At 36.7% G+C, this 27,339-nt stretch overlaps 1 protein-coding gene across 5 annotated transcripts in view; it reads left to right on the top strand.

Annotated features, from left to right (window-relative positions):
* The first annotated feature begins 1,791 nt into the window (after positions 1 to 1,791).
* Positions 1,792 to 27,339, top strand: part of DPH6 (diphthamine biosynthesis 6) — a 200,734-nt gene continuing 175,186 nt past the window's right edge. For 2 of the 5 annotated variants that reach the window (XM_082057970.1, XM_082057969.1), the window contains exons 1-3: positions 1,792 to 2,094; positions 6,254 to 6,348; positions 8,605 to 8,798. In XM_082057970.1, the coding sequence (XP_081914096.1) occupies positions 2,072 to 2,094; positions 6,254 to 6,348; positions 8,605 to 8,798 (312 nt within the window). In that variant the 5' untranslated portion in view covers positions 1,792 to 2,071. The other 3 variants (XM_082057967.1, XM_082057966.1, XM_082057968.1) reach the window with 2 other exon arrangements.

Below are 27,339 nucleotides of genomic sequence, written 5' to 3'. Positions count from 1 at the left end.
TTTCAAAAGTGTATTTAGGAAGGCATCATCACTTTCATATCTGGCTATCACTATCCACTTCTGTTTTACAAGTTCCAGTGACTTACTGTACAAATCATGTGTAGACTCAAATAATCAAAACAAAGTTTTTCTGTTTCATGAGATGTACATTAAAAGATGTTATATGTTTGTCTCACCAGGCATTTATTTTGGCACATTTATTGCCATAAACAAAACACTTTTTCATAAGAATATCTTCATCTTTATTTTCTTTCATCTTTTCCTGGGAACTTCAGACTCAACAATTTGTGTGCAAGGAACATGTTTTTCAGAGGCTTGCACAAAGCCTGATTGGTATGGATTGTTATACAGGGTGTTTCAAAACGATGCACCCAAAACGCCTCGTGCTGTGATTTCAAATTGGGTCCACCTTTTTTTGAAACACCCTGTATAGCATTGTATAACATCATGTTATAGGAGACTGATAGCTTAGCACTTGCAATGCATAAAGCACACCCTTCATCCCAGCCCTGAGGAACAAAGCCTTTTATGTTAACTATACCAGCTACTGCAACTAAATCAATAGGAACCATGTCCCTGCCAATTTACAGGTTGCATCATAAGACACCAGTGGTGGCACCGCAGATGAAGACATTGAGCAGGCCAGTGCTGAGGCTCACCCCGAGACACTGTGCCAGGCTCCAGTGACAGTGAGCAATCACCAGCAACCACACCAGTGGTTTCTTGTCCTCATTTTAGACCCACAGGCCCTTCGAATCAAAGCCTGGAGAACGGTGGGCCCTCAGACCTTTGCTCAAAACACTGCTATTGATACTCCCAACAATGGGTATTATCTGGTGGTATAAGACTCAAAAGTTAAGTCTAGTGATGTGGTTTCAACAGCAGAACTCACAGTATTTTCTATGACTTAGGAGAAATAAAATCGTGTTTGGATTCAGAGGCTGGGCACCCAGTAAGGTTGTCTGTCATTGATTCAACCTGCAAAGCTATAGTGGTCCATGTTATATGCACTAACAGCGTGATTCTTCAGAAAACTGTCCCAAAGCGGAGATTACACGACAAGAGTAGATTTTTGGTTTGCAGAAGCTGAACACGAGGGTGCAGGTGTGCATTTTGTTCTCCCAGGTGATCACCGAGCCCTTCGGCAAGGCTGCCGGGAGCGCTGTTCTCCTCCCTGCTCACCTCCGGCTCCGGCCCCTCGACACGGGTTGGTGGGGGACACTGCTCGGAAGGGGTCCCCTTCATCAGCCCCCCGGAGGGACGAGCGGAGGGGCCGCGGGAGCTCCGCACTCTCTCCCACCGCCCGCAACCAGCCGGCCCCTGCGCGCTCCGCCCGCCCGCCGAGCAGCTCCCCAAGGGCGGCCGGCAGCGCGCACGCCGGATTCCAGCTCCCGCAGCCGCGATTACGACTGGCTGGCGACAACTTCTGAAGCCCCACGGCGTTTCCTCTCCTCACAGCGGGACCTCCCGCCCTCCCTCCGCTGGGCCGCGACTGCGCCCCGCAGTCCCCCGGCAGCCACCCGAGGGGAGCGGCCACCTCACTCAGTTACTCCTATTCCCCACAGAGCAATCACTTAGAGCAGGTCCGTTGCTTTAGGCAGGAGACGAGAAGGCAAACGGCGGGCAGAGAGGGGCAGAGAACGGCGAGGGGCGCGCTGGGGCGATCCCGTGGCCCGACAGCGGGCAGCCCGCCCGGGCCTACCAGCGCGGCCGTCCTGCCCTCCATAGGCGCCCCGCGCGCTGCCTCCGCGGCCGCGCCCTCCACCTGCCATGCTCGGGCTGCACCCGGCCCCGCCGCCGCGGCAGGCTGGCTGGGCCGCGGCGGGAGCTGCGGGCCTCTCCCAGGCATGGAGGGGCGGCGGCTTGCCGCGCTTCCCAGTTGCTCAGGCAGTCTCCCGGGCTGCCCGGGGAGGAGGGCCCGTTGAGGGGAGGCGACCACGCGGTAGTGGTTGCAACGGAGAAGCCGGCGGCGTCTGCGGCCCAGCGTGGCCGGGAGGGTTCCTTCCCCCGTGCGTGTCGCAGCTGTCACGCACCGCCCGTTAGTGTTACCCGCCCCGCGCCCGTGAGCAGCATGAGAGTAGTGGCGTTAATCAGGTAACGGGCTGAGGGAGCGCCCGTGCGGCGAGCGAGGTGCGTCTCGCAGGCGGAGGGAGGGCGCGCGCAGAGCCCGGGCCCGCCCGCTCCGGAGCATCCCGGGGGTCGCGCTCCCCCCAGCGCCGCCTGGGAGACCCACCTGCCCCGGCCCTTCCCGCCCCTGCGTTTCCTGCAGCCCCCAGAGCGGCGCGGGCGGCCTGCGGGGGTTCGCTCTGAGCCTGCTGCCCGCGAGCTGGCTGCGCCCGAGTGCCGGGCTGAGCTGATCCCCGCCCGCAGGCAGCCTGAAGCTGTAACAAGTTTCTCTCCTGCTCTTGCCTTGTTCCCGGAACGTTTAAGAGCTGCTTGTGTCTACACACACACACACACACACAAAAAAAAAAAAAAAAAAAAAAAAAAAAAAAGAAGAAGAAAAAAAAAAGGCACACCAAAAGCCAACACCCCAAACTGTTAATTGTTTTCCTCCATCGCCTGCTGCCCGTTATCCCGGTCCCTCGAGTCAGCCGCCTGCAGTGCGGCGGGAGCCGGGCTGTGGGGCGGGAGGGCCCGGAGCCGCCTGAGCCGCAGGCGTGTTGCGGGAGAGGCGGCGGCGGCGGGAGCTGCTCCGTCCCCGGGGTGCAGAGCCCCTGCCCCCGCCCTTCAGTTTGAGGGAGTTCTATGCATTTGCAGTTCAATTTCCAGGTGCTTTGCCTTTCCAAATATCTTAAAGCTGTCTCAGAATAAATCTTCTGAACACTTAACGATAGATTTTTCTAATGTGTCTTTTGAGATTTCATTTGCTCATTTTTCAAAACATGAAGCTTATTTGTTTAAATAGTAGCAGTTGGACACAGGACTGTCTGTCAGGGGCGGCTGTATTTGTGTGTGTGTGTCCCCGCCCCGGCTCCTGTAGCTTTTGGTCAGTATCTCTAGTTCTTGTACTGTAAATAGCTTTCTTTGCATTTTTTTAAGAAAGAGATTTACATTTTCTAACAAAGACAGATGTGTTTTTTTCTAGAGAAATAATAATTAATTAAAACAAACACCCTGTACATGGAAAATAATTGTGTGGATGTGAGTGGTGTATTTTTATTTTGGGGTGGAGTACCTATTTACTGAAGTCTTAACATTTAATGTAGTAAGTTCTCTCAGGCAATGTCTAGTGTCAAACCTTGTTGAAGTTAAGGCTTGGCCACAACAATTGCAAATAATTCCAAGCATCATCTGAAGATGAAAAATACAGCAAATATTATATATGTTTTTTAAGATTTGCTTAAACACAGAGTAGGAAAATCAGCTTCAGTGCTTTTTCTTGTTTTATAGATAAGATTTTGTCTTCTAGATTTATTTATTTATTTTGATGCTCCCCAACCGTGGGAATGGGTTAAAAGGCAGGATGAAATAAAATCCTAAAAACAGGTTTCTAACACAATTGGTATTTTAATGGACAATTTTACAAGGATGGATTTAGTTTCAGTAATAGTTTTAAGAAGAGTTTTAAAGAGACATCAAAGTGTCTGAAATCTTTGTAACAGAGCTAGCCTCAAAGATCAGAGGGAAAAAAGTATTTGAGAAGTGCTTCTTGCTTTTTAAAAGGTCAGGATTATATATAAAACTACTTTAACCGGTTTCTTTTTCTTCTAAAATGTTGCCCACACTTAAAGTCGATAGTCTTGCTTTAAGGTGGTATTTTATGGGGTAAACCTTTATTGTGTTTTGTGCTAAATCATAAGCATTTTAAAGCCAGTCTTCTACCTGAAATACGTTATTCAACTCTTTAATTTTTCCAGAATTTTCTTACTGTAAATGGTTACACTTGTCAATAGAAGGGAATTTTGCTCAGAAGTCTTTTATGGACCTATATCTTTATGGTTATAATATTTTTTTTTCTGCTGGTATAATATTTTGTTTGTTTATAAGCCTACCTGTTAACATACCTGTGACATTGTCAAACCTAACCCTGACTGTGGCCCAACTTTGAACAGTTTTCTACCAAAAAGTTTTATTTTTCTGTGATTAGAATTGAGAAGAGTCCTCAGGCTACCTCAGTACCTGCCTTCATCCCTCTTCTTAAAGTTGTGTTTGTTTTTGTTTGTTTGTTTTGCTTGTCATTGTTGTTTGGTTATTTTTTGTTTTATTTGTTTACAATCTGTTAGACAACAGCCAGGCTGGGACAGGGCTGAGTCCACCTTCTTCCCGCACCGTGGGCTGTCTGGCTTAATTGGCTGAACCATCATGCGTTTTCCAGCTAGCTTAGTAGGCCTTGTAGGTAGGCACTGTTACATTTTGTTTCTTGGTGCAGTTAGTTTTTAGGGCCAGAGTAACAGTAATACAGAAGATAAAAGAATGATACAGTAGCATGTGATCCAGTGAGCACTCTACAAATTTCAATCAAGTAACTGGTGGTCAAATGTGGGAAGTCTGAATGTAGCTTCATCTTAACATGCCTCTGTTTTTTGAGAAATTGCAAAAATTAATAATTTTTTCTGATATCTTTTTCATTTTTTTAAATAAAAAAAATAATACTGATATGCTGTAAACAGCATAGGCAATTATTTACTGTCATCATTTTTCTGAAGTTGTGTTTGGAGTTGAAATCAGAAGTCCTGGGAGGCTTTTATTTTTAAGAATGAAGTCATTCAGAAAGAAAAGAGCCTTTGTCTCATTATGATTCTTTTAAGCCTGAAATTTCACGTTATGAAGTGAATACTAATGAAATTTTCAAGCTATCAAGCATAGTATCCAGAATTAATGAACTTATGTTTTTTTATTTCTTTTTGTCCATATATGGGTTAGAAGAAAGTTGTAGGTATGTGCAAGAATAGTATCAGGTAGAGATGGAACCTTGAATTAAGCATCTCTTTATTATCATTTTTATACTTACTTTTGTAACACTGAAACATAAGCAACTGCTGTACAAAGCTCTGTTAAGTACGAAAGGATGCCATATTTTTTATATTATTTCTACTTTAGGTTTGTGTTATACAGCAAATTAAGGTCAGCATATAGAATTTTAGCATGGATAAAAATAGAAATTGAGGGGAATAGGTGTATCGTTACAGTCCTGTAAGACACTTTCAAGCTCTTGCATAGAGGCTTAGTTAAAAGTGGCAACTTTATGTTGGAATGCTGAAGAAGTTTGTTAGTAGTAGTGTGGTCACAGGGAAACCGACCATCTATAGTATGAGTATGGACTGCTTATACTATACGTTCTTCTGTTTGTCTCTCAGTGACTCTAAGGCAAGATGCAGTTTTAAAGAATGGGTCTAGATCTCTGTTCTGGTTCCTTCCCTGGACTGTTTTTTGTGCCTTGGCTGCAGAGAATTTCCACTTTTAGTTGTACTTTGAAGGCTATGAGTCTAAGCGTGGATTTTGTAAGCAATGTGTGTTCTAGAGCACTCTTATTTTTATTGTTAGACTGTAATATTTCTTTTGATAACAATGAATATCCATGAAAAGCACTATATTTCAGTTACACCAGGAGAGCTGGAGTCTTTCCCGATAGTGGAAAAGATTCCAGTAGATCTTGAGTGAATGTAAAAATTAATTGTATTCTCTGTGTTAGAGTATCATCTCTTGGTCTCAGAGAAGAATATAGATCTGTTTGGTTTTCTATTTTTTTTAATCAGTAATTACTTTTATTTGCAGCTATATGCAGTAAAAATTTGTATGTTCAGTGCAGTGTCAACTGAACCTACTGCCTACAATAATTGCAGCTTTTGAGAACTGGAAGTCCATTTAAAATGTTGAAACTTTAGGCAAAGTATCATGTGAAGGATAAATTTTATTCCTAACATGACAATCTTCATTTAAAAATATTGCTAATGCTGGCAACTCTCTGGAGCGGATACTGTTTTTTTTAATCCAGGTTACCTAGTAATGAGTACAGAGTAATTCATGTCTGCAGTAGAAGACAGTCTGTGTTCTGAAGGGATTTCAGTGTAAGTGGCTGTTCTTCATGGAACCTTTCAGATTAGTAATAAGATGCAGAACTGGTTATGTGCTTCATGGATACTGTATGTAGGCACTGCACATATATAGTAATTTTGCAAGTTTTTTTTTATATTTCAAAATTTTGTAACCAGCTCTCATGGTACTGATTTTGTAAGTAGTTAGGTAAAAGTCATAAGGGGTAAAACTTCTAGCAATACTTCTAATTGACACTATTTTCTTCTTCTTACAGCGGTGGGAAGGACAGCTGTTATAATATGATGCAGTGTGTTGCTGCTGGCCATCAGGTTGTTGCTTTAGCCAATTTAAGACCTGCTGAAAACACAGGTATGAAAGCCACATTTTTTAGAGATGATTTTTCTTTTATTTTGAAATTAGAAAAAATGGAGGTACAGCTGTGCCTGAATTAAATTCCTTGATGTGTTTGTATATAGTTTTGCATATTGAAGTGCAATCTAGAGATCTTAAAAGAGGTAGAAAAAAGAAAATGCTATGGATGCATATTATATGTATTTTTTCTGAAAGGGGAGAAGACACAAGAAGATGAAGATCAGTACAAGAATGGCTTACACAATTTGAAACAGAAAATATGAATAATCCTATCTGAGTTCAGTAGGACAAATAGTTAAATGTGGTAGAGGACATCATCAAGCAAAAGAAACACCGTATTTCTATAAATGCATTAAACTGTCATAAACCATCCCATAGGCCAAAAATATGCAGTTTTGCTGTTGCTCATTTGTTTTTAACCTCATGTATCTTCCTCCATTATTCTAACCCAGCATTTTTTAACTCAGTTGAGGAACTGATCCAAATTGGAATTGACCTTTGTGCACTTCTTTTTCCTGCCTTTTTCCTTCCTTCCTTTTAGCTTGGACCAGATTTCTGATCAGTTCCTCACAGGCTGCACCTAGAACGATTTCTATGAAAGGGAATGGGAGAAACTCAGGTAGCCTAAGTCAGTGGTGAGAGTGTGAGCTGAGTACTTCTGTGTCAGATGAGAGCATAAATTAAGCTTCAAGGGAGACTTCAAAAGGAAGTGGGTTGTTTCCCAGTTGGTAGGGGAGAATGTTAGTGTGTGAACATAGGTTAACTCTTCAATGTGTGCTAAGGAAGATACACAGAGAAAGTGAAGGAAAAAGGGAGCTGCCATCACAAGTCACAGATGGAACTGGCAAATGCTATGGAGTACAGGAACAATTTATATTTTCTGGGTAGCTAGGATATAATAATCTCTAATCTTGTTGAAATGTGTTGTCTTTAAACTAATTTATCCACATCAGAAATGTAGAATATTGTCATTAAAATCATAAAATGCTCTCTTTAAGTGTGTAGTTGGAAATTTTGTGGAAAGTTAATTGAGGTGCTTCGGGCAATAGAGAATTCTATGCCATTCATTTTATTTTATCTTGTACCGCTGTTGCCTGGAGAGTCTCAATTAATGAAGAAACTGTGTATTCTGAAGTGAATATCAGTTTAAAGATCATGTTATTTTCATGTATGTTGAAAAACTGAGTTTTCTTTTAAAGCAACTCTTCTCATCTAGGTTGGTTAGTTGTGATTATGCCCAGTTTGAGCAACAGCATATCTGTTGTATGGCATCCAGTGTGACATGACTTAATTGATCAGTTATCTTGATCAGTATTACAGACCTTTCTCCCTGCAATAACTGCTATATAGGTATACAGCAGAGTTGCTTGTTGTATATCTGTAAATTAAGAGAAGTTCCAGTATTACAAATTAACACCAAAATAGTGAACTGTGTTAGCTTTTAGTAAAAGAGGTGAAGGTTAGGTATGTGAACAGTTTATCAGATAGTTTGAGATTTCCTTCTAATCCATGATGTCTGCATTTTAACTGTTTTGTTTGTTTCTTTTAACCTGCTAGCTACAAACTGCTTGTAAGAAAATTCAGTTAAATTTTTCTTCTGGTTAAGGAAATAGTGACAAAGAGTTGTTGTCATTTTGAGCTTAATTTTTTAAAAGGAGTGAAGGTAGAATGAGCCCGGATATGATTATAGATTTCTGATCCTTTTTGTATATTAAGCAATGTCAAAACATTGTAACAGTCTACTTTTATTTAATTTGAACTAAATTAATATCATCTTCTTTCTTGATGACCAGGATAACAATTTTAACAGTAAAGTTTTTGGAAATTTTGACAACCTGTTTCTTATTCTCAGTATTACAGTGCATTCCAAATTTATCGCTCTGAGTATGTTGTAATGCATCTGGGTTTGTGCCTCTGAGCTGTGTTCTTATTTAAATTACCATATAAATAGGAGCAGGATTGGACCTTTATGAGAGTTTTGGATGAAGCAGGGAGGAATACTAAAGAAGAAATAGACACCACAATTTCCAAATAGGCAGCATGTTTGTGACAGATGTCTTCCTCTCCATATGTCTGTTGGGTGGAGAAATCTGGTTTTTTTTCCTTACATGTTTATAGAGGTATTGTCACCAAACATCTGTTTGTGATCTGAAAACTATTAACATTTAGATTTTCTCAGTGCTTTGTAGTATTACAATTATCTCTGATTGTTGAAATAATGTACCTAATATGATTGTTTCTTAATCGTGGCAGGGCTGACTGATGAATTGGACAGCTATATGTATCAGACAGTAGGACACCATGCCATTGACCTGTATGCTGAGGCATTGGATTTGCCACTCTATCGTGGTTTCATAAAGGGTACCAGTGTAAATACTGGAAGAGTGTATACCACATGTCAGGAAGATGAGGTTGAAGACCTTTACGACCTTTTGAAACTTGTTAAGGTATGCCGAATGAAAAGGATGAAATACTTGGAGACTATTATATTGCTTAACTCATTTATGAATTTAAGTAAATTATCCACTTGGGTATTTAAGTAAAGCTTGGAGAAGAAATTTGAACACTTTTACAAGTTTTATTTCTATTCCTTTGTTCTTCCTGGCACTGTAAATATGTAGCATAACTTTATTCCTTTTCCCACAGTGTAAATCAGATTTATTAATCCCCATTTCAAGCCCAAATCTTGTTCCTATTTAATAAAAATACCTGTAACAGGTGCTTGGCATATACTACAAAAAACATAATTGTAAAAATTATCTATAAATAAAATGTTTATGTAGTTTCATATTTGAAATAATGCATTGCTTGATTACAGGAATGAGAGATCTTAATGCATTGCTTGATTACAGGAATGAGAGATCTTTTGGGTTTTGTGCATTTATCAGTGTATGCAAAGTAATGTCAAGACATTTCCATTTGTGTACACTTATGCTCTGTAAACCAGAATCTGTTGTTTGTATGTTGCAGATCATTCACAAAGTATTACAGAATATTTTACAATGATAATTTTGATTCTAGTGGTGCTGTAACTATATTCTAATATATCATATAATAGTAATAACATGTATCAATCCTTTTTAGCTAGAAAACCATTTAAAGGAAGATAATGATCTTATTCCCTAAAACACGTGAAATTTAATCTGTTATTTTCCAAAATATTTCATGTGGTACTTTATTTTACACCAGACTTAAATCAGATCTTATTGAAATAAATAAAAACCTCCCATTGACTCCAGAGGTTTTACACAAATTTTGAGTGAACATACTATGTCTGTTCCAGTTAATTGTGTTAATGACTGCAGTGCACAGTACTGAAACAATACCATTTTCAGAAAATCATATTAATGGCTATTTAAAAAAAATAAATATACATTTAATTTTATTGATCAAACTGGTAGACTACTTTCTGAAATTTCAACTAAAGCCATTTCTAGTCTTCAATTCAGGTATTGATTGTTTTCTAGCCCCCTTTCCTCCATTTAAATGAGAACTGAGATTCATGAACCTAAAAGCTTCAGGGTTATTCTTTGTTCAGTTTTAAAAAAATGAACTTTCAGATAAGACCTAAGAATGTGGTTTGAGTGCATAGTGCTTCCTGAACCATGTTGGAGTCAAATGTTATATCTTCTAAACATTTTTGGTAGGGAAATCATGTTCCTCTAAAGTAACATCAAGATCATACACCTGTGTTGGAGTTTGAGGCTATTAAACAGGAGAACAGTGCATTTAGGCTGTACAGCCTCAACTTGCACCAGGGAGGGTTTAGGTTGGATGTTAGGATAAATATGTTCACCAAAAGGGTTGTCAGGCATTGGAACAGGCTGCCCAAGGAAGTGGTTGAGTCACAGTCCCTGGAGGTGTTTAAAAGATGTGTGGATGTGGTGCTTAGGGAAATGATTTAGTGGTGGCTTTCGCAATGTTGGGTTTGCAGTCAGGCTTGATGATCTTAAAGGTCTTTTCCAACCTAAGTGATTCTGTGAGTCTATGATCATACTCTAAAGTGCTTCACGGAGATTTCAAATGGAATTTGCATATCATGCAGTGCAGAAATTGAAAGAGATTATTTAAATTATTTTTGAACCATGATAGTATTGGAAATTAGAAGGACTAGTACATGCCGTCTCTTAAAGCTGCATGCTAACAGCTTTCTGCCTCTGGGTAAGATAATAAATTTCTGATCACTTTAATTAAAAATGGGCAGATTAGTGGCAATTAAGATGATACTTCCTTACAATTCTTGCTGTCTTTGGAGAAATGGATGCCTGAGATAAATTAATACTAATGTTAAATCTTGACAATTTCTGCTTTGGAAGTTTGTACATGGTAATTATAACTATTGTTGAAAGAGATGTTATCAACTTGTCTGCAACTAAATAACTATTTATTTCCTGTATAGAAATAATAACTCCACTATATGATATTTTATAGACATAAATATTAACAATATACTGCCTTTATGTTTGAATTTGGATAACCACGCCTTTACAGTCAAACCTGTCTATGAAATCCTGTTTCAAAAGCTTCAGTAGAAGTCTTGCATATTTGGATGAATAATTGCAAAATTATCAGGGTGTAAACTACAGGAACTGTAAGTCTTTGGTGTTTTAAGAAAAAGACATTAAAATTCTTCTTTCGTGTGTTAACAGTAACCTTGAAAACATTCTTTATTTTTTTTTTTCACATTTATTTATAACTGCAGTTTTGTAGCTAGACTATGTAAGTCTTAATCATTGAGGATTGTTTTTTTTTCCCCAGACATTAATAGTTTTAAACAGAGAGCTCAATTTGAATTCTGCTGAAGGAAGGGGAGGAATTCTGTGGAAGCTGCGGAAGCCTTGTCAAAACGCATCCTTGAGTGGATGTAGTTTCAAAACACTGGTCAAACCAACATAGCTCTGTTTTTCTGTCAAATGGTTTGGGCCCAAGAATACAGGAAAGGTGTGTCCAGATCAAAATCACATAGTGTGATTTACTTTCACTTTGTAAAGATCACTTGTATTGCAAGTATTTGTTTAGTAAAAAACTGAAAGAAAACACATTTGAAAAACCAGTATGAATTCAAAAGTATTTGATGTTTTTTCAAAACAATGTTATCGGAACAAGATTTCTAAAAAGTTAAATACTCTCCAGCAGTGCTGGGAAACTCAGGGCACCAGTCCTGTTCTATCTAGTTCATGGGACTCAGCAAGTGCCATTGACTGCTGATGACTGCAAACCTGCTAATTTTATTGTCACAAACCCAGGTGATTGATAGATGTGAAGGAAATTCATATTTACTTTTTAGTTGCTTAACGCCCTGTTTTAGATTCTGTATTCAATATATATTGTGAAAATATCAGAGTACTTATATGATGTCTGAAGCTATCTTGCTATACAGTCTTCACCTGATAGTAAAATATTCACTTTGTGAGACATGTGAATCCTGAACTCTAAGAAATAATTTAATCTCTTTTCCATGTTACTGAATAGAGGTTGCCAATGCTCTCGTTTGTCTGTGTTTATCACTTTGCATCTTGGAGCTTTTTCCAGGAAAGCATGGAAGCACTAGAGTTTCTTAGTTATCTGAGTTATCCTTCAGGGTTTTATCATGGCGCTGTCTTTGAAAACAGGAAAAGTGTGGGAAAACTGTTTTCTTCCCGTTGCTGGTTGGAAAAGCTGGAGCATGGAGGCACTTTTGTGAAACTTTCCTACAACATCGTGCTCATTATAGGCATATTTAACTGCTTTCTCCCTTTTTCAATGTAATGATGATTTTGTCCAGATAATACATGGTTGTTTGAAGCAAGTACATGCAGATGAGTGGTGCATTGTTTTCTGTATCTCATGGAACTATGGCTAAACTTTTGTTTTGGGCAGTGGTTGTAGCAGCTTCCAGACTGCAAATCAGTGCAAGGTAATTTCTTGCAGTTCTAGGTTTCATTAGACATTGCTGTCCTCTTCCAGTTTTTTTGCCTTACCTCCTCTGCTCTGTGACGGCTCTGGCTTTGTGTAGCAAGTTTCCACTTCTGCAGTAATTTGTAGAATTCTTGAGCTTGATAAAAGTGTTTTTTTTCTTCTAGCTGTTGTTTTCATAGTTTTCAGTAACACTTTTCAGTGCTTGAGTTTTTTGAAATTAGTATTTAAAATTTTTATTCTATTTATAGTTTCTTTGTAATATTTCCCTGTGCCTATTAGAAAGCATGCAGGTTGGTTTTCAGCGCATTTTCACTCTTAACATGTTATTATTTTTGTCAGAGTTCTTTTTGTGGTGTACTTTGTGGGTTCAGAACCTATAAGCTTACAAAAAAACAAACACTACACTTGAAAGAAATTTAATATATTGGATCTCATGCCTGAAATGTTATTAATTATGATATCATCCACTGATCATCAGCTGAAAAAGAAGAATTTATCTTGGATGTATTGGATGTATGAAGCATTTTAATAATAATGGCCTTTGCTTGTGTCACTTGCATTTTATCTGTAACATGGAAGGGGAAAGAAAGAAAATTTATTTAATAATGTATTTAATAATAAATGTGTATTTAATAATTAATGTATTTAACAGTTATTTTTTAAGGACAGGATCATGATTTTTTAAATGGACCCAGACTGATGTTTACTGAAGACAGGAATTATTCCTGTCCGAGAGTTAAAAGTTGCAATAGCTGTGTAATTTTGCATGTTATTTAAGAAAATACTTTATCTCAGACAAAGTACTTTGTTTGTGCAGGTTCAGGTGGAATAGAGCTAACTTGGGTCCTATCATTATTCAGTGAAGCTCCCTAAGACTTGGAATTCTCCAGTAAACAGTTAGTCAAGGTTTGAGATGAATGAATGAAATACAGGCTTGTTCTGTGGCCTTTGTATAGGGAATGATTCCCTCACAGAACATAAAGCTTTCAGTTTCCCATTATTGACAATACTGTTCCATGCTGAGGCAACAGTATTCCTTTTGCCCTTCTCTGGAATGTAGCTGCTGTGGCCAATGGGTAAAATGAGTTCTTGGCTTCAGTCTGATGTCTTTCTGTGGCTTGTGTAGAGCCAAATGTCTAGATGCTCCTATCAGGAAAAATATGAGAGTAGGTGTAATGTTGTATTCAACTGCAGGCATTGCTTCACTGTTATAAAATGTGTTTAAAAGAGACAATAAAGTATTTAGAAATAGTCATTTGGCTTTTAGATGTCCGTTTTAATCAGCTCTTGGTAGTCCCTGTGACTTTGGTGGTGATATCTACATGATAAAGACTAATTGTGTACTCTTAAATCATAACAATAAGAATTGTCAGTTTTTCTTAGGAATCTTAAAGATCTAAATATTATTAGTTATGGAATGTTTATTGACTTCAGTAATCCGTAATTTGAGGACCTCAGCATGCTGTTCACCAAACTATTTTTACAGTTTATAAATCCAGAAAAAGTAGGTAGCTTCCTTCTCTTACTGATGAAATTCAGAGAAGTGTGGAGAACAATTCTGTTTTAGTTATCATTTCCCACATTTTCAGCCTAAGAAAATCTACAAATTTGAATAATTTGTAGAAGTACAGACTAGTTCCTCAAAGGTGTGTTTTTCAAGATTTTTGAAAAAGGTTAAATTATAAGAAGAGGTATTTTATCTTTATGCTGAATTTCCAAATTAATTTTTTTCTGCTATATTTTAAGATTAATGCAAATCAAGAATAATGTGCCCTTGATATTTTAATAGATTAATTTAATATATAATTCAGCAAGTGAAACAGAATTTATGTACAGCAAGTGAAATTATAACATCAGTATTGAAAAAACATCCTAAAAAATCTTCAGTGCCCAGTTAGAGAGAACAGTGATAGAGAAAGCAATGGAATTTACTTTTTGGGCCCTCTCTTACTCATGTTGATTAGATGAACATTTGGAGACCATATCTATTAGAACATTTCTTTTTGTCGTTAGGCATGAAAGTTAAATGTGAACTTTTAGAAATTGTATGAAATGGCTAGCTACACAGACAAATAATTAAGTGTGCTTCTTCATGAAGTAAGATTTTTTTTTTGAGACAAAATATTTGCTGAGGTTTTTAATGTGTCATAGACTAAGTTCCTCTACCTTTTGTAATGATTGGATTTTTATCTGTGAGAATTTGAATTGTCCCTTTGCAGTCATCACGTTATTTTTTTCTTCTTCTTCTTGTTATTTTTTCTTTTAATTAATTCTGGAGTGAAGCTCCATAGCTTCCTCCAGCTAGGGGATAACTATTGTCATCAGCAGTGAATAAGAGTGTGAATTAAAGGAAGAGAGGAAGAAGTAATTGCATAGTTGGCAGTGCTTTAAGCAGTGTAAAAATAATTATGTATCTTGTTCCATTCACAAGACAGGGTTTGTTTAGGTTTTTGTTTTGTTTTTAGTTTGAATTTAAAAAGGAGATGGGAACAAGGAAATTTTTTAGTCAACAGGATGCCTGTAATTCTCCATGTCTCATCTGAACTGTTCAGGAAGGGTCAATTTTTTTTTTTTCAGAAGGGGATCTTGAGCAACTTCTTTGAGGTAGTTTCTTACCGTGAGAAATGTTGAGCTTTATGTAAACAAAAAAGTCACTATATTTCTCCCTGTTAGGTGTGTGGAGTTGTTTTCACTCACTCTGAGTCTTGTTGTGTTAATAGTGAATAAGCAGAGACAGTCAGGCTGATGGTGAAAGATGGTAAGCAAGCCCGAGGGCTTGTTCTGGTCAGCTTTAAATCTCTGATTGCCAGGTTTTCCTAATTTCCCATTTCCAGGGCATCTCTAGTGTGACCTTGCCTGCTGAATATGATGTTCTGGGTTGCAAGATTCTCACATGCGTTTGGAAATGGGCAGCCAGGCATTGTTTACAGGATGCCAAATGAACCGTGCACTCACAGCAAGTTTGATAAACACACATTTCCTCCTTTTATCAGTGAGACTGCAGAATGTGAAGTATGAGTTTCCAGTTTTACTCATTCCCTTCAAGCCTTTTCCTGTTTAAAAGCTGAATCTTACTAATTGGATGATGATACATCCTTAGATTTTGTTTTACTTTTTTGTTGTTGTTTTGAATTCTACTTACTGGTCATTGACACTGTATTTCAGTGCCTACCTTGACCAGGTTTGGCAGACTTTCAGATAAAAGCTTTCCAGTTGTTCAGCACAGGAAAGGTTCATCCCTATCAATGTAGAGTGAATGCTAATTAACAGTAATGACTTCTAATCACTTTGCTTTTATCCTCCTTTAGGAGCACTGCTATTATCCAATGTAGTTAAGTGAAATGCTTGTATATGAATCAACAATGCTGTATTTCTTCTCAAAGCTATTGCTCATAATCAAGCTTTGAATAAATTACGATAGTAAAATTGGTTTTAATGTGCTGTATTGCATGGGGAGAAAGGAACTTCAAATATCTTGTTAAATATCTTGAATATTTAGAGAGTTACCTATTAACATTTTGGCATTCAGTATTGTAGTTAAATGGAAAAATACATTAAAATGTTTAAGCCAATTTTGTAAGTGTTATCAAAACTTTTTTCATGGCTTGAATTTTATTTAAGTGACATGCAGAGACTCAACAGCTTCAGTAACAGCCCTATTTGGATCCATTTGCACGTCTCTAGGAATGAAATACATTTCTGAGTTAAAGTGCAGTTGAGTTTTACATAGAACAAACATGTATCTTAACTTGAGAACTTCACCTGCTTTCGCCTAGACTCATGATACATTTCTTTTATTAATGCTGTGTATCTAACAAACTGTTAGTTTTGTTTACATGTATGCAACCTGCCTTCCTGCCTGCAATCATATACACTTCAAAAGAAGTATCAAAGCAATACTACTGAAATTTTATTAATACCTGCAGACAATAAAATAATTTGAAACTGTATTCTAGCAAAACTAGACTGTTAGAAACAATGCTAATAAAAAATGAGCTAAACAGATTACTAGACTTGTTGTGTGCTCAGCAATTTTAAAATAATCCTGGTTTGGAAACAGAATTATGCTAAAGACAGAATATATGCAAATTTGAAATTTAGTTAACGTTTTCACTTAACATTGCATATACAGGACCTGTTTGGAGGCCAAAGATGGCAAAACCTGGATGAAACCCGTTTGTGACATGCACATTAGTTTGTTTTATTTTTTATTTTTTTTTTTTTTTTTAACAAGTGCTTGAAGCAATTACTTCAATCAGTTAGAAGGAATTCCAGGTCTCAGTGTCTGTGAAGAAACTGGGGTCTTGCTTGGTAAATGTATTTGTGTTGTCTGATTTTGCAATTTAAAAAAAATATTGGATTTTCATTTTCCGTGGCTCTTCCCTTTCATGTAGTCCCTCTGCCTTTGCATGCTCAGAGACACAATTCCTCCACAGTTACCATCACAGTTCTTATGCAGGTCGGTGTGAGTGAGTATCCACAGGCACTGTCTGTGGTTTTGTTTTTGTTTTGTTAATTTATTCTCATAGCTGTAGACAGTTTTGTGGTAGATATTTTGTTTGCCCAAGCATCTTCCATGTTAAAACTTATTCTTTGGTTTATTGTGAAGTTATTGCCTAACTTAATTTGAAAGTACCTTCCATGTAGCCTTTCCTCTTTAAATATGAATTTGAGTCAACATTCATAAAAGTATTGTTTTTTACTGTAGTACTGTAAAACATGCTGCTTGTGGGTTTTGCCACTAGAGTGTTGAGAAAGATCAAAACCTTTCTTCTCTACAATTTCATTTAAGTAGATGGTACTATCCGTATCTTATTTCAGTGCTTTGGCTTCTTACTTGGCATCTTCATCATGCTTTCTAAGGATAAAAATGAAAAATATAAAAAATAAATTATCTTATTCTGTACTGAAGTAACCGTCTGCTTTATATTATTTACACTTCTCATTAGGCAGAGGTAATATATGTTTTAAAATTTATTAGTGTTTAATGAAATGTAATTGGGGTTAGTTCTAATAAAATACAATCAAGGACAGATGAGCTTTCATGCAAATTAACAATAAAGCATTTATCAAATTTGTCATCATAAATATCTTTATCTCTGAAGCTCATGCTTTGTGTAAAAATAATTTTGCTTTCTTACACAAAAACTAAGTTATTTAAGCTGACTTACTTAACACTGCTCCCCTTTGATATGAATGTCATACCTACAGCAATGGGATGGTTACATTATTTTCAATGGGACACTTACTGTTTCTGATCAGTATATTTAAAGGCGCTTCTTCTGGAAAGGTTGGGATTTCATTTGGTTTGTGTTGCACCGTTAACATTTTCAAAATAGAAATGGTTGATTTGTAACTGTCATTATGAAAAGGAATAAAACAGGACTGGCCTTCTACACAGTAAAAGGACTGTACAGTATGGAGATACTCTTTCTGTTTATAAATTCTGTCTGTGGAAGAATTGCATAATAGTCATCGCTCATTTTCATATTGATTATGAGTGGGATTCCAGTAATAGGTTGCTGTTTGCAAAGGATAAGGCTCTGCAATGATTAGTTACGTTTTCCACGGAAAGAACTACAAAGGAAAATGCCAAATGTGTGCACTGCAGCATTCCTGCCAGCTTGACAGTCTGTTTTGTGAACTTTTTTTTTTTCAGTCCATTTTCCTTCAGAAATACAGCTACAGTCTTTTTGCCTTATTATTGTTTTAGGTTTAGTGCATTTGCATGCTCTCCTAACTCCGGATTCTTTCTTTAGTTAGTTATTTATTTTCCTGACAGTCTTCTGTTCTTTAGCCCTGTCATCATTGTATTTCTTGATAACTGATACAACAGTGCCCTCTGTAGTTTCTCCCTACATGATTACTGCCTACAGCTAGTTTGGAACGTTCAGGTAAAGAACAGGATGTTTAGACTTATTTTTAGCTCAAACAAAAGCCCTTTTTTGCTTAAGGAAACATTTTGATTGTTCACTGACGGTTTTACATGCAAGAAAGAGAACAAAGGAGACTATTCTGAGGCATCTTTTAGGTTTATAAGCTCTCTTGTCATTATCTAGTGAAAATCTGAAATTTTATCAGGCATTCACGGCAATCATTAAAACTAGATGGGATTTTCTGAGTTATGTAGGCTTTCCTAAAGTTTTTGTTTGAAGTGGTGCTTCAAAACAAAATAATTTAAAACTTGCTTCCCTTGTGTTTGCTGCTTCTCCTAAACTAGGTCCTGCATGATATGCCAAGGACTAAAGACATGGTCACCAGCAGAACACCTAAGCTTTATTAATGATGTTGTTTTAATTCACACAGTGACTGAAGTAATTGTTGTTCATTAGCATTGATTCGTCTCCAAAACTCATTTACAATTTAGATTTCTCTTTTACCTCATTATAGCTTAATATGCAAATAACATTTTGTTCTGTGTTTTCTCTAGAACTTGCAGGACGGATTCAGTATTGAACACACGTGTTCCCCACATTCATGTATATGCACATTCACACTCATATGCTGCCATTTAAATAGTATAAACTACAGTAAAAAAGCATGACCTTTTAAAAAATAAATGCTTTAACTACAATTAGTTTCTTCTGTAACAGCATCATAAAAGTCACTCAGTGAAAAGTTAAATGGTTTTATTTTATGATGGGGAGTGTTAATGTATGTGTAGAACACACTCTTAATGCACTTCTATGAAATTAAAATCATAAGTCATTGCAGTAAATTATAGTTAATGATGTAACCATTGATGGCTATTCAAAACATTCCTGTATCTCTAATGATTTATGTAAAACACATGACTGCCCACATGCCTTAGTTTGTTTGGAACAGCAGATAAACGCACCAGCTTTCTACTCCTGAAGACTATTTTTTCTTTGTAATAAGTGATAAGAATTTTGATGGAGTAAATAGTACATCACAAACCATTCCTTGCAGTGTTTGAGATCTAGCAATGATGAAGACTAAATTAAGAGGTGAGATGCTTCAGAAGTGTAGTGTGCAGAAGCTTTGATTTTTGTCTGCCTGTTTATCTCTAGGCTCTAGCCATATGACATCTTTACTTTTCACCATGAGATTTTATGTGCTGAAATGTTGCTAGCAGAACGTGTACTGGCTAATCCAGAAAATAGCCCTTATTTACTGAACCATTAACTAAAATGATTACAGAAGTTAGAAAGGTGACCCATGTTTTTTAAGTAAAGCAACTACTCTACTGGCAAAAAAAGCAATGTTAAATTTGGTCATTATGACTTCACTCTAAATTTAACTGAAACTCTGAATCAAGATTGCACGGGTGCATAATTATTGCTAATCTTAAATATTGGGCTTTTTTTGTTTCATTTATTTAATGAGCTTCTTCATTCATGCAGTAAGACAAGTGTTATTTTTTTCTACAATCTGGCCAAACCATGAATTGTTAAAATTTTTAAAGTGATCTTGAGAGTTTACTTCATGAAGAAAGGGCAGAAATTGAGTACTAGAAAAAAGAGGCGATATAAATTTCTACTTTAAAGTAAATATCTACTTTAGATATTATTTTAATCTTTCCAATGGAACTTCATCACAGTTCACTCTCTTTAGACAAATATGTCATTCAGATCAATGGGAATTTTGCTTAGAAAATGAATTATTAATTAAAATAATACCTTAATGATGAAAACAGATGCAGGTGATTTGTTATAAGTGTGATCTGGTTGGCAATGAGAGAAGGATTTAATTTTAAACTGCAGCCTTTTAGAAAGATAAGATACTGTCTATTTGGAAAAATAATAAGGTGTATTTTCTTGCAATGAAACTAGCAAATTAAAATTCAACAAAATTAAAATAGTGATATATGTAGATTACATTGTTGGAGATGCTGAATTGCAGCTATTCTGTCCACTAAGAGTTGGCAGAGAACTGACAGAGCAGCCACTGCAGATGCTTATAGGAATTGTCCTGTTTAGTCCACGTACTTTTCTTTCTAGTCAAAATGCCAGTGAAGATTTTACCTCATCCTACAATCATTACCTCCCTCCAAAATACCACAGTTCTTTTGATCTAGTTGGATTATGTGATTTCTGTCTGAAATATTTAGTTAAGGAGAATACATGTTTAAGGTATATCTCTAGTTGATAATGCTTATTTTCAAATAACTTAATTGAGTGTGATCACTAAATAATTTTCAAATATCCTTTCATAAAATCTGAGCTGTTGCACGATAGTTAAGGGTATTTCTGAAGGTCATCTTAATTTTTATTTCCAGTATTTCTTTGACTCCTAAATACCAAAAGATGTGGAGACTGAATGTTTGAAATGTTTTTTATATAGAAAAGATCTACTCCAATTTACGTGGTTAACAGTTGCCTACACTGTAACACTGTAACTTTTATAAGAAGAAAAATAAATATTGCAGTCTAAAATGGGACATTATTTGACATAACAACAGGATATACTGAGTTTTCTCACTGGAGACATTTGTGAGAATTTTACTTTATGACCCCTGGTTGGTCTTTATGATTAAATCTAAGTTTTAAGACCTCCTTTTTTTAGGATATTCTTTTAAATTAAGACATTTTTTTCTTCTGCTTTTAAGATTCTTTCTGTGGAACTTGATTGCATGAGTGAGAATCTTTGACGGCATAATAGTTTTAAAGAAAAAAATTAGTTTTTAGGTTTTACTTGGATACTTGGTGGCCTGTCTGTTTTTATATCTATAGGAAGTATAGATAATAATCTCAGAATGGCTGTGAAGTGCTAGTAGATACTGAGGAGTTAGGGACTAAGAACAAATGAACACCCTTCCTTTGAAGTATTTTCTTACGGACTTGTTTGTTCTACGTTTCTTAGTCTTTTCTTTGTTGTCTGCTGTGTTTTCCGCAGCCGCCATTTTTTCTTCTGTTGTTCTGCCTACACAGTGACTTGATAAGCTGTACTGCATAATATACTTGAGGCTTTTTGGCCTTTTTTTTTTTTTTTGTTATGTACTTCTGGTATACAGAATAGTGATACCATTGTATTTCAGGAAGGCAGAGTTTATTACAGAATATGTCATCCAATTAGGTGCATTAAGCTACCTGTCTTAGCTTTGTTTTCTTGGCTTTCTTCAGCTTCTTTGCTCCCTGGACAATGTACCAGCACAAAGAAAGGATTAATGTGCACAGATACATAATATTTTGTAGAACTTGAGTTTAGCCTTTAAAGTTTGTGATTTTACAGAGCTAGATATCTGTTGGTTTATAATTGCTGGGATTCATTTATTAGCCTTGTCATAATAGTCATGTTTCATTCTGCTACAGTTTGTTTTGTAAGATCCAGTAATGCTTCTTTCTTTCATGTTCCTTAACTTTCTTTAGACCTCTACAGATTGCCAGTAATTTTGCTAGTTTTGTGCTATAATAACCCTTTTTGCCACCTTTAGGATTATCCTTACCCTTTGGAGACCACTCCTGTGTTCTTAGGGAAAGTCTGTCAGTCATTATTTATTACCCACTTGTCATTGTGACTTATTCATTGCTTACATCACCATTCTCAAAAGTATTGCTTTACAGAAGTGGTGAACAGTGCTTTGAAGGAAGGATCAATAAATGCTTTCAAAGGAAGATTTACCCTGAGATTTCAATCTTCTTTTTAATACTAAATCTGTGCTATTACTTATGAGATAGTTTTAATATTTTGACATCAAGTACCCTGTTTCTGAAAATGGAAAAATGCTATAGCAATGACTAACTTCTGTAGAACAGCATGACTTCTGTTATTAAGTTGCATAACATCTAATTTTCCAATTTTCGACACTTAGTGGCTTTTCTTGAATGCTTATCTTTTGGGCTGAAAAGATACCATTTCATTCCCTAAGAAAAAGTGATAAATCATTTATAGCTGGAAAAAAAGAAAAAATTCTACTTCTCCCCATGGCTATTTTAATTGCTTTGAGAGCTTGATGACCCATACTGTCTTTCCAGAGCAGCCAGTTCCACATGATATTGTGCCTATTAACACCTTTTGAAGGGTGGTTGCTCTAGAAAGCTGTGTTAATATATAATATTAAATTTATTGTATAAGTTGCAAATTTGGGTAGCTGAGAATTTGAAAATGCAAAGTTTCATGCTTTCCTTTGTATTATCTTTCAATTCAAATGAGTTGGAAAAGCAGATTGTAATCATGTTATATTGAAGATTATATCATGAAACCCACTGGAAGGAAACTAAACAAAAAGGTTACAAGGTTGTGTTTTTTAGTTCTTGATTCTGAAATGTTAGTTTTTTCCAGTATTTTAGAATTGAAGATAAAAATATCTAAACCAGATATGCATGCACATGCACACTTTGGACCAGGTGTGTGAGAAAACTGGAAGCCAGACTCTCCTTTGCAGTACAAACTTTTGAAACATGAGATGGGGGAGTAACCACATCTGGTTGGCAGTCTGCTGCAATTTCATAGGTAGGAAACAGGTTTCATGAGCAAGATATTTATATTAATGAGATGACTGGGGGTTTTACTGGGAATTTGTCTTTGGTCGATTAATTTGTTCTTTTACCTTACAGTTGCTGCTCCATCAGCTGTAGGTGTTCTTTGTGCTGTGTTATTATCAGATGCTCCTGATACAGTTATATCAGTGTAATTCCAACCTCGGAATATTCACATTCTCAGTAATTATTTTACCAGGCTGTAAGAATTTGGTCTGCCAGAATATTTCTGAGAAATACAAACTAAGGAGAAGGTTTGCCACCTTATATAATATGTGTATAGAGCATTAAGGAATAGTAACTACTCTTTCCTTGGCTATTGCTGCAATGGAAATGCAAAATAGTATAGCTAAGTATTTTCAAAGGTGTGCATAGCTTTCTCTGCTGTTGTGTGCATTAGGCAGTGCTGTACGCAGTGTCATGAAATTTATGTTAGCAGACTATTACAGTAGCCTGCTCTATTATTTCTCTTTTCTGTATCAGTAGTTAATCTACTTCAAACTTAAGCATGAAGTCAAATTTGCAAAAACACAGGAAGTCTAATACCTGAAAGACTTCTTATGTTTTGATCAAAGCCATCTATCATGTTAAAAAAAAATATCTTTAAATCTACAAGAAATTCAAAAGCAGGAGGATCCTTGCTTCCAGGTTTGTTTTCAGTCAGTGGTCTGGCATGCTGGTTTCTATTATAGCAAGTGATGTTGAACTCCTTTTCGTTCCTTTTCCATCACTTCTGAAGTCTGCCAGAATTTTTTCCTGCTCCCCTTAGCAATCTCTGAGCACGTATTTGTGATATACTAAGAGGATTGCACAGTTGCAGCCTGTTTGTAAAATACCTTACCTGAAGAAATGAGGATTAAACTATGTTCTTTTTGAGTAGTATATTTAGAAACTTCCATAGAAGAACTGAGACCTTCCTATATAGAAGTGTTTCTCAAAGTTGATAACTAGGTTTTAAGTTGTTTTGATTCCTTTTGTGTAGTATTATTATTTACTATCTCCCATTTGAACTGAAACCACACAGAATCCAGCCAGATTTAGCCTTTTATTGTTTCTTCCTTGTTCAGAAGATGCTTTGTCCATACTTAATTAGAATAAAAGTTTTCACATCCTTAATTGTAACTGTGTTAAGCAAGGGTCATCTCTCATGCTTAACTTCTTATTTCAGCAAAGTGTAGATCTCATCCTTCTCTTTGGTCCCATCTTGGTATCTGTCACAAGTTGGCATGTTTAACAGGTTGTTGTGTTGTCGGTATGTGCATTTAAAACATGTGAAGTACATTCAACCTAATTTGTTAATGGAATCATATTAACAATTCTTGACGGAAACCATACTTACGAGTCACGTGCTATTTTAGTAATGCAAATGGGTTTGGGATCTTTGACCTCGTCCTTCCAAGCATACAGTCACAGTGCAACTGTTTGATAATACAATATGCAGTGTGAACAGGAGGCACTGGTTTAAAACATTAGAACGTGAAAACTTCTCAGTTTAAAAACTGCTCTCTGTCAATAAAATAGTAGCATTTCAGGTTTAAAACATGATATAAACATTTTGCTTCTGTTAAAAGAGACAAAAGTATTTATGGGAACGCCACACTTAGTTTCTTCTTTGTAATGGATAAGAAAGCTAAATAGCGAGCAGTCCATTGCACAAAAGTCTGCTCTGAGGACTGGAAGGTGACTGAAACCTTAATGAATGTGAATAGCCCTGAACTTCCACCATCTATAAACATTTCTAATGTCCTTGCCTCTATCTGGCCAAACTGTCTTTTTGTGTCACACAGTCAGTTTGTGTTGGACTAGACTCAGAGACTGTTCCTTTGCTGGTGGATTCTTTGGTGAACAAAATACTTCAGCTCTTAATAAAAAGCTGTTTTCCTTTTCCTCTTATCTTGTTACTACAGTCCACAGTCACTTATGCCAAGGGCACAGGTCATGATAAGTACATATTTGCAATTTTAGATGTCTCAGTCCTCTGAAACTTCAATTTCTGTATAGAAGAAACTTAGTAAATAATTGTAGCACCTTAATTAGAGAAGAGGCATGTGATTGAGAATCCACAGTATCAAATGAATGCATATACCTTTCAACAATAAAGCATTCTGGAGATGCTTTTTTTAATTTAGGCAGCAAACAATTTGGTAAGTTCTGATTCAAGCAATATTGTATTCTGAATTTAAATGGTCAGTTTATTCTTAATTTTGGAGAATACCACACGAATCTGCCTGCATCTGAGGAGTGAGGAGGGATAATAAAGGAAGACAGGCTTTCTCTCTGATGCAGTTCCCTACTGGCAATACTAGAAAACTTAAAGTTTAGTGTGCCTTGATACACATTTTTAAAGATGTGGAATCTGAATGGTAAAGAAAATGCTGTTGGCTTTAAGCAGCAAAGGTACCAAAGGGATCTTCGATGCTCTACATAAGTGATTTTATCTTTCTTGCTATTGATTTCATATTAAGATAGCACATAGAGTAATAATACCTTTCAACAAAATATTGTTTGGATTGTACTGTAAGTCTAAACTAATGTTTTGCATTTTATTTAATCTAATTTAAAAGGAGCAAAGAGCTGACTGGAGGAACAGTGATGAAATGTAGAACTTATCTTTACATGTTTTGCATTTTCTTGGCTATTTATTTTTCATTATTCATGGCTAGGATGGGGATGGAAGAACTAATATAAATGTTGGAGGTTTTTTTACAAACAAGCATACTTTGGAGGATATTGGAATTTGAAAGAAGAGGGGTAAAAGGTATACATTAATCTTTCCTCCCTTGTCTCTGAATAACTTGACCCTACATCACCTGTTTTTCTTTGCCTTTGGGATAGGTTCAGGATCATTTTAGTTGACATTTCTCTGGCAGGGTTCCTAATTGTTCTTCACAATGTTTTCTGACCTACACCTTTTCCTGATATTTTTCTGCATACTTTTCTACATTTTTACTCTGAAATTCCTCTCCTTACTTTCTCTCGCCATCATTAAACATTCACCTACATTTAGTCTTGGTATCACTCCAGCAAGCTATTCTCTAAGACATTGCTAACTTGCCAACCTGTCTCTTATTCACCATGCTTTCGTATTCATGTACCCTTTCTGGCATTATCATGGTGACTAAGGACATGTCTGCCTTGAGGAAGGAAAGCTTCACTTTCACACAGTTGGAAGAAATCAAAATTAATATTCCTGTCCTCCATATTCAAACACACATTTGCTTTTAGACTTTAAGGGGGTATAATGGCTGCCACTCTGGGAGCAACCTGAAACTACAGCCCTGTTGACAGTATGAGATGTCAGAACTTCACAAGATTGAAAACAAGTTTCAGATTTATGCACATTAATAAAATAAAGCAAGATGGAACAGATTTTATGATAAAATTAAGAAATTTGGGAGTTTTGTAACTTTTTTTTATGGTAAGATTTAGAGAAAGGTGTTTTTTCTTCTGTATTTTTTTAACCATTATTCCATCACAGAAAAATCCTCTGAAAGCTTTACCTTTTCTTTTGTTTTTGCTTTTTCTACGCTGGTATTTTCTGGTTTAATCTTTTACCATTTCTTTGGCACATTATCATTTGCCTCTCCTTTCTGTTTCTTCTGATCTTCTAAAAATCCTTCTTTTATGTTTCTTACTCAAGGCAGATCCTTAAGGTGCCGTTTCTTTCTGCTACCCAAATCCTCTCTACCTTAGAGTAATAAACTTCTAATTGTGCCCTAAAGTATGGTCTTGTCAGCCCAGGTTGGGACAGTGTTGCTTGCATATGTTGGCGTTTTCTCAAGACTTTCCACTTACAGCTTTACCTGGATTCAGGGCAAGTTAGAATTTACATAAATCTGATGTTTTAGGACCTGGTTCACACTTGTCTTGTTCCTGGTATCAGGAATATATTTCATTGCAGAAGCATCAAGCCTTTTTAAAATGGGAAAGTTGCATCAGATTTGCATAGAATACTTGTACAAGAATAGATGGTCTCAAACATCAATTTTCTGTGCAAAAACTTAATGTAGTTTTCAAGTTTTGGTCAACATTTTTTGTAGAAAGTATCATACTAGGGCCTTATTGTGAAGCTGATTTGCAGTCAACTGACTGAAATGCAGAATTTCCATTCTGTAGGAAAAAGATTTCCAAACGATTTTTGTGAGAATCTGGAGGAAAACTAGATACTGAAATTACCTGTGAGACAAACAAAAGCAGAAAAATTGAAATTTTTTCTGTCTTCCTGAACTTGAACAGCTGATTCTTCTGAGAAAACAGCTTCGGGTATTTTCTTCTATATTTTCACAATCGTGTCTGCAGGCTGGACAGGGCAGAACGGTGTTGTCAGGTTGCGGCTAAACAGACAGGGAAAGTCTGTTCTTCAGTTCGCAATAATTTACCTGGGGAAGCCGTTTTCAGGGCTGTGGACCATACAAACCCGGACTCTGGTGTGGGCTCTTAGATAATAAACAGACAGGAACCTGCGAATAAACTCCTGTGTCAACTGGAGACTGACCAAAACCAATCTCTTCTTATAAACACTTCAGCTTTAATGGACTGGCATTTCTAATGAAAAACTATTGTGTTGGAAAATCCCAGGCACTTCGTAGCCTTGAAGTGCTACCATATTACTATTATATAATAATAATAATAATAATAATAATAATAATAA

This window comes from Streptopelia decaocto, assembly GCF_964273445.1.
Source record: "Streptopelia decaocto genome assembly, chromosome: 7".
Taxonomy (NCBI): Eukaryota; Metazoa; Chordata; class Aves; order Columbiformes; family Columbidae; genus Streptopelia; species Streptopelia decaocto.
This window is presented reverse-complemented; position numbering and strand designations above follow the sequence as displayed.